Source organism: Pleurodeles waltl, chromosome 9, assembly GCF_031143425.1.
Source record: "Pleurodeles waltl isolate 20211129_DDA chromosome 9, aPleWal1.hap1.20221129, whole genome shotgun sequence".
Classification (NCBI taxonomy): domain Eukaryota; kingdom Metazoa; phylum Chordata; class Amphibia; order Caudata; family Salamandridae; genus Pleurodeles; species Pleurodeles waltl.
In genome coordinates this window covers 338,481,129-338,496,142 of record NC_090448.1, presented here as the reverse complement: position 1 = coordinate 338,496,142, position 15,014 = coordinate 338,481,129, and the positions used below count along the sequence as shown (strand labels likewise).

Below are 15,014 nucleotides of genomic sequence, written 5' to 3'. Positions count from 1 at the left end.
AACACTTATGCCGCTCAATGTCTCATGTGACGACTAAATACACATATGCTACCCGTGCTGCTTAGATCCATGAGGATCAGTAGCATTTCATTAGGCTGCTAGTCAAAAGTGCTGTAATTACTCAATATCTAAGACTTTACCTGATGTGGAAGTTCTGAACATTGACATTCTTGTACGGGGCTGTTTTTCTCTGACACCAGAGGAGTAACCCTTCCTTAGCAGAGGTTTCTGCAGAGAAAAAATTGTGGTCATCATATAAATATCAAGAACTGACGCTCAGCTGACATATGACAGTTTAAAGGAGTACATGTCCTGTAGACACCTTAATCTTAATTAGGAATCGAGAAGCATTTATGAAGAAGGAAATAAATCTTACACTTAACATATCAAGTCATTAGGTTAAGTAATATTACTTGCGTGACGGAACATTCAACAAATAGTTGCCACTTTGTCTGGATCAAACATCAGCCTGAGCTTGTTATTCGAGACAAAGTTCCACAGGGCCATTATTCCCCAAGCCATGTTTGTGCGGGAGAGTGGTTTGAAAGATGTTAGTTATTCTAAAAGAGGCGTTCTTTAAGGAGGGCTGCACAATTCTTATTAAAATTCATACCATATTCTCTTTCCTATACTTACTTTGAACAAAAACTTATATCAATAGGAGAAACTCTGAAGAGGTCCTATTTAGAGATGCAAGGTTTATAGGGTTTGAGAACAACCCTCAACAAGCCAGTCTTTGGTTGATTCAGCAGATCAGTGATGCTTCTACAGGCCTTGACTGTTTATTCAGCAAATTCTAGGCATATACACTTTGTAGGCATTTTGGTGGCTAGGAAATTAGATTCAAATCAGACACTATGATTTTTTTTTTTTTTTTAAAGGAGTATGTACTGAATAAATGCTTAAATGTTACTTTATAAGTTGTTTAAGTTACATTCAAGATTTTCCAAATATTCTTAGGGTACGGCATTGTCTCTCTAAACGTACTTGTTATACAGCGTTTTGGGCAAAACACCAGGACCAATACTTCATTAAATGATCATTCAAGTCCAATGGCTTTAGATGCTTCAGTAACATGCAGATACAAATTGACCTTGCACAGTTTTAGCGCTTGAGAGTTATGCCGAGAACAGGTCATAACCCCACTGATGCAGAAAATAGTTGTTATGAGACTTATCCATTGATTGGAGTGCTTAAATAAAGCTCAGACAATAAAAATTCACTATATATTCTAAAGTACCACCCCAAATAATCTAACAAATGCAAATACACGCTAGGAAGATACCAGGCAACATACTGATGTTAGTCTGATCACGTCACTACATGCAATACATTAAAATTACCAAATACCATACACAGCAATACATTAGACTGTTTCATGTGTATATCAGTTTAACATAAGAAAATAAAGGCATGCCTAAGGCACTAAAAGCACCAAGAAAAATACTACTGAAGTAAATGTAGAACAAATATCACAATCATTTTCACCTTTGCTACAGCTTTGGCACAACATATTTGAGGAGAATTCTAAATTATGGTATGTAAAGAAACTCTAATCCAAGGTCTACAAGTAGTATGGCTTTGGTGTTAAAATTCAGCTCAATGCCGATATTCCATTTTTACTGTGAAAAAGCTAGAATGTTGCTTGAACAAGCAAGGCAAAAATTACTCGATAATATTCTGATGGATCAGGAAGGTTAACAATTGCAGTATTCTGTAAAATAGGAGTGTCAATCTTCTAGTAAGAACACAATCTTATAGGTTTTAATCAATGTAGTCACTTAAAAGGTTTTTTTTGCATGTGTGCATTTAGCCATAATGTACAGCAATTATTAATGTTAATACTCTAATTTACAATCTGATATAGTTAGTGATTTAAAAACAAATGGTTAGGCAGGAAATGGGAGATTGATGGGTTGGAGAATGGTAGTGTATCTGGGCAGTGATGCAGGTGCTTTGGACGAGGACTTAATTTCTAGGAGTGGGCATCGCTCTTCATTCTGGCCCTTTCCTTAACCCTGATCTTCCAAATATTTTCCTTCTTGCACCTCATCTCTTCTTCCACCATATACCGCAAGGGTGATGTTAGTGGAGAAAAGAAACTTTCAAATAAAATGTAAGTTTGAAGCATCCTTGCAAATGGCACATGGTAAAGAATCTGTGTGTAAATGGCTTCTGGGGGCAGATCTTTAGGCCCAGTCACTACTCTGGCAGAAAACGTCTGAATTAAGGGGCTGGAAGACAGCAGCTATATGGGTGAAGCAGTTGAATACAACTGTCTAGGGCAACAGAAGCCTCACAAACAGACTATGTTGATGAAATTGTAAAGGTCAGGATGTTATATCTATTATTATAAGGACAGTGATATGACATATGTATAAAACCTGAAGTAGCAAGAAGAACGATAGCAAGAATTTAAGATAAAAAACAATTGCCTTGGACAAGCCAAATACATTACCTTCTACAGAGATATCTTGAATAGCAAATCGAAGAATAATTGTCCATATCATGCCAAGCGTCATCTTGGAATTACCATCAACAATTTCTGGAAGGCAAGAAAGATGCTGAAAGAGGCTGCTTTTCACCATTAACCACTAGCAAATTCAACATTTCAATACACAGAATCTAGTGGAAGGAAGTTACCTCCCTGTAAAAACCACTTTTCCAATAATAGCATATTAATCACATTCATAAATACTGATTTGCCTCAATTTTCTCAACCACTTCCGATCATCTTAGCAGGAGTTTGCCAGAGCATGCATCAGGAATAAAATCTACACTAACTTTTTGCTTTGAGACTTAGGGTCTGATTTAGATCTCAGCGGAGGGATTACTCCATCGCAAAGATGGTGGTTATCCCATTAGCCGAAATTTAAATACCATTGTTTTCTATGGTATTTAGATGAGGGCGGGATATCCAACAACGGTGTGACGGAGTAACCCCTCTGCCGAGATCTAAGCCAGGCCCTAAGAAAAATGGAGTCAGCTATATGAGGTTGAAATTAGCAGGGAAAAGATGTCCATGGCCATGTCACCACGAAAATAATTCAATGTCCATGCTGCTCTAAACGGCACTCATGGTTGCAAAGGCTACTCTTGCAAGGCCATCTTGCAGCACACGCTGCAATGCCTTTACATAAGATCATTTTTGTGCTATTGCCTTCAACCAACATCAAATCCTATATCTCTGGACTTTGAGAGCTCCTACTCGACTTTATGCCCCCCCCTTGGTAAGCTGATAAGACAAAAAAGCCTCCAAAAGACCTCAATGGCATAGCAGCAGTGGAACCAGCAAGGCGTCCAATAGGAAAAGATGCTCTCCAATAGCCCATTTTCTGCATTTGCGGTTATCAATTAGTGTAGAAAAACGGTTATAGAAATATATACTTCACCAACTAGGACATGACTATCTAGGTCTCCTTTAACATCCCAATACAGCAGAACCCTGTTTTCTGACAAATTCCTGTCAGAACAAGGGTGCCAAGAGGCTACAAAAAGACAGAACGAAAAACTGACATTTCAAAATGAGCTGAAGCCAAGGTAGAGAGTATAAATACTAATGAAAATCAAAGAAAATGCTAACTAAAAGCTCAACATTGGCCATCTCTTAACTTGTCCCACTATTTTGAGTTTGCAGTTAGGAGACTATTATAAAGTTATCCATTCATGCCAGAGAGATTGAATAAACAGGCAGGCAAATCATCTCTACAGCATCAATGATTGGTAAGCTTCATTTAAATAACAAAAATGTTTAGCACGAAAAAACCTTAAGCAACGATAACTTTAGGGGAGTGGCTCCAAAAAAAAACATTTTACAGAACGTTATGTCACCCTTACCAATCTCCCAATTCACCCTAAGCAACAGTCATCCCCAAGAGACCATTTCACCATAAGCATCCATTTGGGGTGTGGGGGGGTGAGCTTTGTCCAATCAGGCAAGTCTCACTTTATTTTTTGTCAGTCTTTCGACTCAACCAAAATACATCAGTATTTTCCTGTCACCTAGACACTTTAGAGGAACAAAGGAATCTAAACCAGGCTTAAGAAAGGCTGTGGTGCACCCCAACCCCTCAGTGACTTATGAGGAAGTCTAAAGAAGGCAGTGGTATGAAATCTGTACAACTCAACGCAGCAATAATATAAAGTCATATGTAACGTTAGTGCATTGGAAATGAATGTATCAGAGTAACTACGATACCTAAGTACAGTTAACAAAGATTAACTTGGGCCACATTAAAGAAAGCATGCCCTAGACAAATAGAGCATTTTAGAAACATGTTTACTTCACTTACCTGGAACTTGTTCCTCACAATTATATGCTTAGTAGGAGTTGCCCTTTGTTTATATTAGATGTGGTCTTGGAGAGCCTTTGTTTTAGCTGAGGCATTATCATGGAAAGCATTTTTCAAATAATCAATCCCCTTTAGGACATCAGGAAATACAAAGACTGAGAGGCTTCACAATAGACACTTATGATACAAATCCAATTTCGCTCATTAAACAGCCACTCTTTCACACTAATCGCATTCAGAGCGAGTTAATTTCATGTCGGCTATCTGCAATGCACTAGCTGTCTGCTTATTGGACACTCACTAAAACTCATTGTCAATGGACTATCTATCTTGACAGGCATAATAACTCCTTACACCAATTTCAGCCCATAATTCTAGTGCTATCTAGAATTATATTAGAATCCAAAACGGGCCAAAAATGACAACAGCAGTCTGGTTAAGGCAACGGGATTCATTTACATATGCCAACAACCACAAAGTAAATGGATGTCAGCCTAAGGTTTTTTTTAAATGTTATCTTCCACAAATAAGAAAGGGGGCAATATATTCAGGGCTTTGTATTTAGTTTTGTTAGAAGTAATTTTGCCTTCCTAGCACTACTCTTTATTATTAGACAATCACGATTTCTGTCTGCTTATCTATCTGATACAATTCATGCAAAGGCACCAGAAGAAAGCTACCAGGGACTCAAAGAGCTCAAATCGCCCTTAAATCATTGCATTAGCTCCCTGATGCCCAAATAATGATATTCAACATTGTTAAGTAAGTTATTCATGCTCTGCGTTGGCACATGCGGTAAGGATTTCCAATAAATGTAAATTATGCAATGGTGGGCAGTAATTCAATGCCTTCTCGCTACACTATGGATTAGTTTCATAGTTGGTATAGCAAGAGCACAATTCAAGAAAACATTAATTTCCTCAAAATGGCTTTGCATACTGTCTCTCTGGGTAAACACTACGCAACTTTCCAAAACCAAGTTCCTTTGGGTAGTCAATGCTCTCTCAATCTACTACAATAACGTCTAACTACACTGCATCATACACTTTATTCGGACTTTCAAAAACAGCCAAATTTATTTACTAGGAGACCAGGACATCCAAGTGTTCAGAGGAGTAGTGTAGAACTATCAACTCCTGGAGGATTATGTTCTCAAGCGGAGTGATAGTAGCCAGGTACATAGCACTCCCTCTCCCTTCCTCCATCCGTACATGGAAAGGAGGTCCTTCTTGAGGAAAACAAACAGACTCTCCGTGAGATGCAATAGATCAGAGTACCAAACCTGGCAAGGTCGGAGTGAGAAAGATCAGTCAGCATTCCAGGCTTTCTCTTGATTTACTGAAGATGTGTCCGAATCAGAGGTACATGCTGTGCCCACCCCAAAAGAGATGCAGCTATCAGACAGATGTAGCAAGTGGGTGAGCTACTGCTTCCCAATGTAGAGGAGGGCAGTGGAATTGCCCATCTCTCTTGCCATCACCCTGGCATTCAGCACTGGAAAGAATGACAAAAAGACAGCTTTTCAGCTCCAACAATTTTTGTTCAACAAGGCACTCATGAGAGAGCTCAAGTATGTTCCACAAACATACTTCACAACTGGATTCACTACCCCAACACTCTGAGTTCCTAACCTGGGACAGGTGGACTGTGATGTGCTTATACTGGTCATCTTGTTCCTAAATCCAGTGCTCCTTCTGGTGTAAACACAGGGGAGCTTGGTGTAGAAGTAGCAACCATAAATGCAGAATGCCTGCTGTCGAAGAATTCTCTGAAGAATAAGCCTCTCATACTTCTGCTGAAACTGATACAGAGCCTGGTTGCCCCCCTTTCGAGGAAATAAGGCTTTGGCTGGAATAGGCCTCAAAATTATCCCTATGACGTCTTCATGAAGGGGACCAGAAAGATATTTTGTAGGTCACCGAGAACGAGAGCATCCATAGAGTCTGTACTGCAGAGTCAAATCTGATGCCAGACATTGCTGGGACATCAACTGAAGTAAAGTCATTAAGATACACATGTACGTGAATGTTCTGGTGATGAAAGTAGATCACTACCATAGTCAGAATCTTTCTAAAGAGCAGAGGGGATGCACAAGAACCAAACAAGCACTGTCCTTCACTAGTAGATTTGGAATCCCACATTAACTAGAGGAATTTCCTTTGCCCTTCCATAAGAGGTGGATAAATGGTGGATAAATGTAGGCATCTTCACCGTCCTCTGGGCACAACCAGTCATCCTTACAAAACCACATTGGAGAGTATATGTACCCCTTACCGTTTCTGGGCCAGGACTGGGACTGAGTACATCTGGACTGGGGAGACTATGGAAGTTTTACTGAATGGAACTGAAATTACATTTATATAGCCCTTACCAACCCTGAAGAGGCACTGAAGGTCCTTGGTAAACCACAGTTCTTCAACAAAAAGAACATCAAAGAGTCTTCAGTTATTTCGGTCCAGTAATACTTTAGGGAAAACCTCTCCCTCCCAAACCCCTTCAAAGGCATCTTAGCCTCATGAGATGTTGCAGAGAAGGGTGCATGGCCTACACTGATGAAAATGTGACTTCAATGTCTTTGCTGAGGTGCTGGGTCAAAAGGACTTCCTAACTGAGTGACTAGACAGCACCAGCTGACAACAGCAAGGGAAGCTAGGTGGTCCTACTTGATAGCACTCACCTTTCATGGAATTCAACAAGGGCTACCCTTAGAAAGAGGTTGATAATTTCTCTCGGACCTATGGCTTAAATTCCGAGTTGCAGACACATGGGAAAAGAACAGGGAAGCGCATTAGGGCAAATTCTGCAGCAGGATTCATTGTGTCAGATGTGGCCTAGCCTCCATAACTGTTCCTGGTTCAAATGATCTGGCAAATCCAAACTGTAGGTTGGGAAGTTCACAACATAGGAAATTGGGACACACTAGGAAGAATCGCTTAGAATCCTCCTGAAGTGGCAGACCACCAGTAATAGGCCACACTCCTGACAGCTGTTATGCCAAGGAACCTCTGCAAATAACTCTTCTGAAGATGTGGACCAGGTTTGCAGGAGGTGGGTCTTATACTTCATGGTGTGGTGCACCTTCAGATTTGGGCAACTTTTCAACAGAAACAGAGCTGAATAACTTCCAAGTGAACTAAGGATAGGTGCTCTCACTTTTAATGTCATTTGTGCTTCACAGACGAAATATACTAAACCATTTACAGAGATGGCCTAGTTCCTCTGCAGGGCACAGTTTTCTGTTCGCAGGAAGCACATGTACTCCCCAGGAGCATGACAACAGGGTCCAACAAGAACACCACATCAACCACGAAAGCATAAGGACATCAAACTAGGTGTTATCACACTCCTCAAGGTCACTAGCCTATGATCAATAAGGGAGGCTTCTACAAGGAAGGCAGATGCATACTCGGAGGGAAGCATCACTATTTGTCCAACACAGTGGATGCCCATTCTTCGGTTGAGATTTGTATGTACTATCAGAGTAGAATTCCTTGTGTCTCTTTCGTGATCCATCATTCCTTTTCCAAGTCAAAAGGTTCCAGAAAAAGCTTGCACCAATGGTAGCAAATAGCAGACATGCACCAGGTGCCTATTCTCCAAGCACAAGAAGTAGAGGATATGAAGGCCACTTGCTGTAAACAGCTGCTGGCATGTTGTCTGTGGCTTGAAGTCTGAGAGTTATGGCATAAGCTTCCACGTCTGAAGATAAAGGGAGATATGGAAGGTAGACTAGACAGAAAAGGGATCCATGTAAGTAAAATGTAATGAACCAAACAAAAACTGGTTCCAATCCACGCTCAAAGTCAAGAGTTGGCGTGGTGAAAGTGTGTGTATACGTAGGGCTTGCAATGTATAACGTTTGGCTGAGTAAGCAAACCCTTCTCCAATTGCTACAGTAGCATGTGAAAAAGATCCTGAGCTAAGCAACCGGAATAATATGAAAATCTGGGTTATAACAAGCAACACAACTTGGTCTCCAAAGTTAATGAAAATAAAATAAAGTTGGTGAAATCTGATGTTTCATCAAAGTACAATTATTTCTAACAATAGGTGCATCCAACAATAAAAATGTAACAGCAAAAATGCTATATAAATTCATATACGATGAACAGTTGCCAGAATATTTTTAAACACAATTTAAAGGCAAAGAATAGGGGATGAAGAGGGAAGTTGTACCTCAATGGGCAAATGATTCTAAGCTTGGGTACCAAAACAGCAAAAGGACTAAAGCCATAACGCTGTAGACAGGGAACAAGGGTTAGACATTGATTATCTGAAAGAATGGGCGACAAGGAGACTGGCGCAAAGAAATACTTCAATAAGGCAACTAAATAGAGTCCTAAAATAAATATTGGGAAGAGTTCCACAAAGGAATTTCAATACTGGAAAAGGAACAAAGCTTTTGATCTTTCAAATATTATAAAGATGTAAACGATAGGCAATAATAATGCGATTTCCTATGGACGAGATAAATTCAAGCAGTCCAGCCATCACTTTTTTTCCTTAGTGCTATGGCCTAAGTGCGACAGGTATGACCCGACCTGTGCCCTTCGATGCAAGCAACACCTGAGTGACAGAGCCCAAAAAAGCATCTGGAGTTTCTTGTGTTCCCATTTAAAGAAGAGGGCATGGCAGTTCAGCCTGGACTGTTCCTACTGGAACAAAACTAAAGCTTATTTGCACACTGCTACTTTGAATCGGAGGTGGCATGGTGAGCAAAAACAAATTTTAAAGAAAAAACTGCAGACTGATTCAGCGCAAGATAATAAGTCTTGGCTGAAATTAATTCAAGCAATTCACCCATCACTTTTTTACTCTATAAAGTAAAGATTTGAAAAGAGGTGTTTGGGGAATAATTACTTTAAAGAATTCCAAGCTGGTAAGGTAAAAAGTAAATTAATAATATGCTGAAAGAAAATAGGCGACAGAAACAAAATGAGCATTAACATGGAAAAAGAGAACTTCATTTATATCAGCACTGACCTTTCAAGAATATATAACACAACCATGACTCAAAAGTGGAAAGACCAGGACACTTGTGATCAAGAAATGAGTCAGAGTACAGAATTGTGAGTACCAACAATGTGTACTAAAGTAACAAACTGAAAACCTTTCAGGAGCGTGAAAGCATGCACTGTGAGATAACAGAGAAACTTATCCAATACCAAATATTACATATTTAAAGTAAAGCAAGAAGACTAGTCACTGTTGTAAAGAAATGGCTCCCTGTTGCAGTTACCCCCCACTTTTTGCCTGATACTGATGCTGACTTGACTGAGAAGTGTGCTGGGACCCTGCTAACCAGGCCCCAGCACCAGTGTTCTTTCACCTAAAATGTACTTTTGATTCCACTATTGGCACACCCTGGCATCCAGGTAAGTCCCTTGTAACTGGTACCCCTGGTACCAAGGGCCCTAATGCCAGGGAAGATCTCTAAGGGCTGCAGCATATCTTATGCCACCCTGGGGACCCCTCACTCAGCACAGACACACTGCTTGCCAGCTTGTGTGTGCTGATGAGAACAAAACGAGTAAGTCGACATGGCACTCCCCTCAGGGTGCCATACCAACCTCACACTGCCTATGCAGTATAGATAAGTCACCCCTCTAGTAGGCCCTACAGCCCTAAGGCAGGGTGCACTATACCATAGGTGAGGGCATATGTGCATGAGCACTATGCCCCTACAGTGTCTAAGCAAAACCTTAGGCATTGTAAGTGCAGGGTAGCCATAAGAGTATATGGGTTGGGAGTCTGTCAAAAACGAACTCCACAGCTCCATAATGGCTACACTGAATACTGGGAAGTTTAGTATCAAACTTCTCAGAATAATAAACCCACACTGATGCCAGTGTTGGATTTATTAAAAAATGCACACAGAGGGCATCTTGGAGATACCCCCTGTATTTTACCCAATTGTTCAGTGCAGGACTGACTGGTCTGTGCCAGCCTGCTGCTGAGAGACGAGTTTCTGACCCCATGCGGTGAGAGCTTTTGTGCTCTCTGAGGACAGAAACAAAGCCTGCTCTGAGTGGAGGTGCTTCACACCTCCCCCCTGCAGGAACTGTAACACCTAGCAGTGAGCTTCAAAGGCTCAAGCTTCGTGTTACAATGCCCCAGGGCACTCCAGCTAGTGGAGATGCCCGCCTCCTGGACACAGCCCCCACTTTTGGCAGCAAGTCCAGGAGGAGATAATGAGAAAAACAAGGAGGAGTCACTGGCCAGTCAGGACAGCCCCTAAGGTGTCCTGAGCTGAGGTGACTCTGACTTTTAGAAATCCTCCATCTTGCAGATGGAGGATTCCCCCAATAGGGATAGGAATGTGCCCCCCTCCCCTTGGGAGGAGGCACAAAGAGGGTGTACCCACCCTCAGGGCTAGTAGCCATTGGCTACTAACCCCCAGACCTAAACACGCCCTTAAATTTAGTATTTAAGGGCTTCCCTGAACCTAAGATTAGATTCCTGAAACTACAAGAAGAAGAGGACTGCTGAGCTGAAAAACCCCTGCAGAAGAAGAACAGAAGACACCAACTGCTTTGGCCCCAGTCCTACCGGCCTGTCTCCTGCCTTCCAAAGAAACCTGCTCCAGCGACGCTTTCCAAAGGACCAGCGACCTCTGAATCCTCAGAGGACTGCCCTGCTTCAAGAAAGACAAGAAACTCCCGAGGACAGCGGCCCTGCTCCAAAAAGACTGCAACTTTGTTTCAAGGGAGCAGATTTAAAGACCCCTGCAACTCCCCGCAAGAAGCGTGAGACTTGCAACACTGCACCCGGCGACCCCGACTCGACTGGTGGAGAACCAACACCTCAGGGAGGACCCTCCGGCGACTCCAAGACCGTGAGTAACCAAAGTTGTCCCCCCTGAGCCCCCACAGCGACGCCTGCAGAGGGAATCCCGAGGCTCCCCCTGACCGCGACTGCCTGAACTCTAATTTACTGACTGCTGGAAAAGACCCTGCACCCGCAGCCCCCAGCACCTGAAGGATCGGAACTCCAGGGCAGGAGTGACCCCCAGAAGGCCCTCTCCCATGCCCAGGTGGTGGCTACCCCGAGGAGCCCCCCCCTTGCCTGCATCGCTGAAGAGACCCCTTGGTCTCCCATTGATTTTCATTGGAAACCCGACGCTTGTTTCTACGCTGCACCCGGCCGCCCCCGCGCTGCTGAGGGTGTACTTTTTGTGTGGACTTGTGTCCCCCCCCCCGGTGCCCTACAAAACCCCCCTGGTCTGCCCTTCGAAGACGCGGGTACTTACCTGCTGGCAGACCGGAACCGGGGCACCCCCTTCTCTCCATTGAAGCCTATGCGTTTTGGGCACCACTTTGAACTCTGCACCTGACCGGCCCTGAGCTGCTGGTGTGGTAACTTCGGGGTTGCTCTGAACCCCCAACGGTGGGCTACCTTGGACCCCAATCTCAACCCCGTAGGTGGTTTACTTACCTGTTAAAACTAACAATACTTTACCTCCCCCAGGAACTGTGAAAATTGCACTAAGTGTCCACTTTTAAAACAGCTATTTGTGTTTTATGTAAAAAGTATATATGCTACTGTGATTATTCAAAGTTCCTAAAGTACTTACCTGCAATACCTTTCAAATGAGATATTACATGTAGAATTTGAACCTGTGGTTCTTAAAATAAACTAAGAAAATATATGTTTCTATAACAAAACCTATTGGCCTGGATTTGTCTCTGAGTGTGTGTTCCTCATTTACTGCCTGTGTGTATGTACAACAAATGCTTAACACTACTCCTTTGATAAGCCTACTGCTCGACCACACTACCACAAAACAGAGCATTAGTATTATCTCTTTTTGCCACTATCTTACCTCTAAGGGGAACCCTTGGACTCTGTGCATACTATTCCTTACTTTGAAATAGTGCATACAGAGCCAACTTCCTACAACTGTCAAATGCTGCAGGTAAGTCCATAACAAATTCATGTTTTTCAGAGTAATCAATGCAATGGATCACCTTCTCAGAGTGACCAAGATAGAAATTAGGCTAATAAAAAGGTTCATTGAGTCGTACTATTACTAAAAGGAAAATGTTACATATCCAGTAGACATCTGTTTCTGGAATGTAATGCTGTAGATTCACATGCTGTGCATACATCTGCCATTTAGTGTTGGGCTCGGAGTGCTGCAAGTTATTTTGCTTCGAAGAATATTTTCGGGTCACCAGATTGAATGAATCCTCCTTTCGGTGTTACTACGCATGGGCATAGAGTCCTTTGTTAGATTGTTTTCTCGCAGAAGAATATATATTTTGAGTAAAAGATGGCCAAGTAATGTATGTGCATATTTACAATATGTTGTGCAGCAACAACCCCAGGCTTCCGGGAAGGATCTACAGCACTACATGCTACGAACAGATGTCTACTGGATAAGTAACATTTTCTGTTCAATGGCATATGTAGCTGTAGATACACCTGCTTTGCATAGACTGTAAAGCAGTCCCTTTCCAAATAAGCAGTGGCTAGCCTGTAGGAGTTGGAGAAGCCTGTAGGAGTTGGAGCATGTTCTAAGTAATGTTTGTCCAACATTTGCTTGTTGATGAGCTAGAACATCTACGCAGTAATTTTTAGTAAATGTGTGTGGTGTAGACCATGTTGCAGCTTCGCAGATATGGGTTATTGGAATGTTTCATAAAAAAAGCCATAGATGCACCTTTTTTTCCTGGTAGAGTGCGCTTTAGGAGCTACTGGTAGCTGTCTTTTAGCCTTAAGATAACAAGTTTAAATACACTTGACTATCTATCTAGTTAATCCATTCTTTGAAATTGGATTACCCTTGTGAGGCTCTGAAAAAGCTCAAATGGTTGTTCCGATTTCCTAAAGCTTTCTGCCCTGTCAATTTAATAAATAAATTTAATAAATAAGAACTCTTAACATCCAGTGTATGTAGAGATCTTTCAGCGACTGAGTCTGGTTTTTGGAAGAAGAATGGCAAATCCAATGATTGATTAGTATGTAAAGGTGAAACTACCATAGGTAAGAATTTTTGCTTTCTTCTAACTATTATTTTGTCTTTGGAAGAAGGATTCCTCTTAAGTGAACATCTGAATCTCACTAACTTCTTAAAGAAGTTATAGCTACTTAAAAATAAATTAATAAAAAATAAGAAAATAAAAAAAAACTTTCCATGAAAAACTGCAAAGCACAGGAATGCATGAGTTCAAATGGTGAACCCATAAGTCTGGTAAGTACAATACTAAGGTTCCATACAGGAGATGGAGGAACTCTGGATGGAATAACTCTTAAAGCTCTCCATAAATGCTTGCTTACAGGAATTCTAAATAAAGAAAGATGTTGTCCGTTTTGAAGGTAAGCAGTTATAGCCACTAACTGAAGCCTAAAAGAAAAAATATGCTAAATTTGCTTTTCACATGTGTAGCAAATAACAGACAATGTCTTGTACTGAGGCCTTAAGTGGATCAATATTTTTAGGCTGACAATAATATACAAAACGTTTCCATTTAGCAGCATAACACTATAGTTGTAGGTTTGGGTGCTTCTTGAAGAATGTCCATACATTCAGATGGAAGTTGTAAGTAGCCTATAACTTCAGGAGTTTAGCACAAGATTGAGTGTGCTGGGGTTTGGATGTCTGATTTGGCCTCTCTTTTGACTCAAAAGATCTGGTCTGTTTGGAAGTTTGTGATGTGGGACTACAGACCGATCCAACAACGTTGTATACCAATGTTGATGTGTCCATGTTGGGGATACCAGAATCATGTTGTGATGTTCGTTTCAATTTGTGTATTAGGAATAGTATGAGTGAGAGAGGTGGAAAAGTGTAAGCAAATATCCCTGACCAATTCATCCATGAAGCATTGTCCTCGGACAGAGGGTGTGGGTTCTAGATGCAAAGTTTTGGTATTTTGAGTTTTCTTCAGGGGTGAAGAGATCTATCTCGTGTTCCCCATAAAGTATTTTTGAAGTACTTGTGGGTGAATTTCCCATAGGGGACTTTTTGCTGCAGCTTCTTAATAGGTCTGCTTACTGATTGTCCATTCCTGGGAGATATTCTGCCAGTAGTTAAATGTGATTGTGAATTGCCCACTTCCAAATTGTCTGAGCTAGAAGGGACAATTGGGATGAGCGTTTCCCCCTCTGTTGTTGCAGATAATACATAGCTGTCATTAGTCTTTGCGTACTGACACTAGCTTGTGTACGATCTCTGCAAGGAAGGCTTTGAGTGCTAGGAAGACTGCTAGCAATTCTAAATAACTGATGCAATAAATCTGTTCAATGGGAGCCCATTTCCCTTGTATGTTGAGGTTGTTGAGCGGACATTCCCAACCTATCCGTGATGCATCTGATGTGAGAGTGATCTGAGACACAGGGCCTTGAAATGGTTGTCCTTTTGAGAGGCTGGTGGGATTCCAACATTGTGAAGAGTCTGGAGGTCCAGCAACACTAGATCCTAAAGATAACCCTGTGACAGACTGCTGTTGAGAATGGCACTGATGCAGTGGATGTATGTGTAGTCTTGCATGGGGAGCTATGGCTATACAAGAAGCCATCATTCCCAACAGTTGCATCACTAGCTTCACTGTGTATGATTCTGTTGTAACTGAGATGAGATTTTGAAAGGCTTGAATCCTTATTAGGTTTGAATATGCTAATGCGGACTGTGTTCAGAATTGCTCCCAGATAAGGCTGTATTTTTGATGGTTGAAGATGAGATTTTAGGTCATTTATTGTGAACCCCAAATTGTGTAGACA

At 41.6% G+C, this 15,014-nt stretch overlaps 1 protein-coding gene across 2 annotated transcripts in view; it reads right to left on the bottom strand.

The window, feature by feature from the left end:
- ACTN4 (actinin alpha 4) overlaps positions 1–15,014 on the bottom strand; it is a 340,912-nt gene that overhangs the window by 207,300 nt on the left and 118,598 nt on the right. For both annotated transcript variants that reach the window (XM_069206884.1, XM_069206883.1), the window contains exons 4-5: positions 2,459–2,545; positions 141–228 (exon numbers count right to left, since the gene is read on the bottom strand). In XM_069206884.1, the coding sequence (XP_069062985.1) occupies positions 141–228; positions 2,459–2,545 (175 nt within the window). The remainder of the gene's footprint in view (positions 1–140; positions 229–2,458; positions 2,546–15,014) is intronic.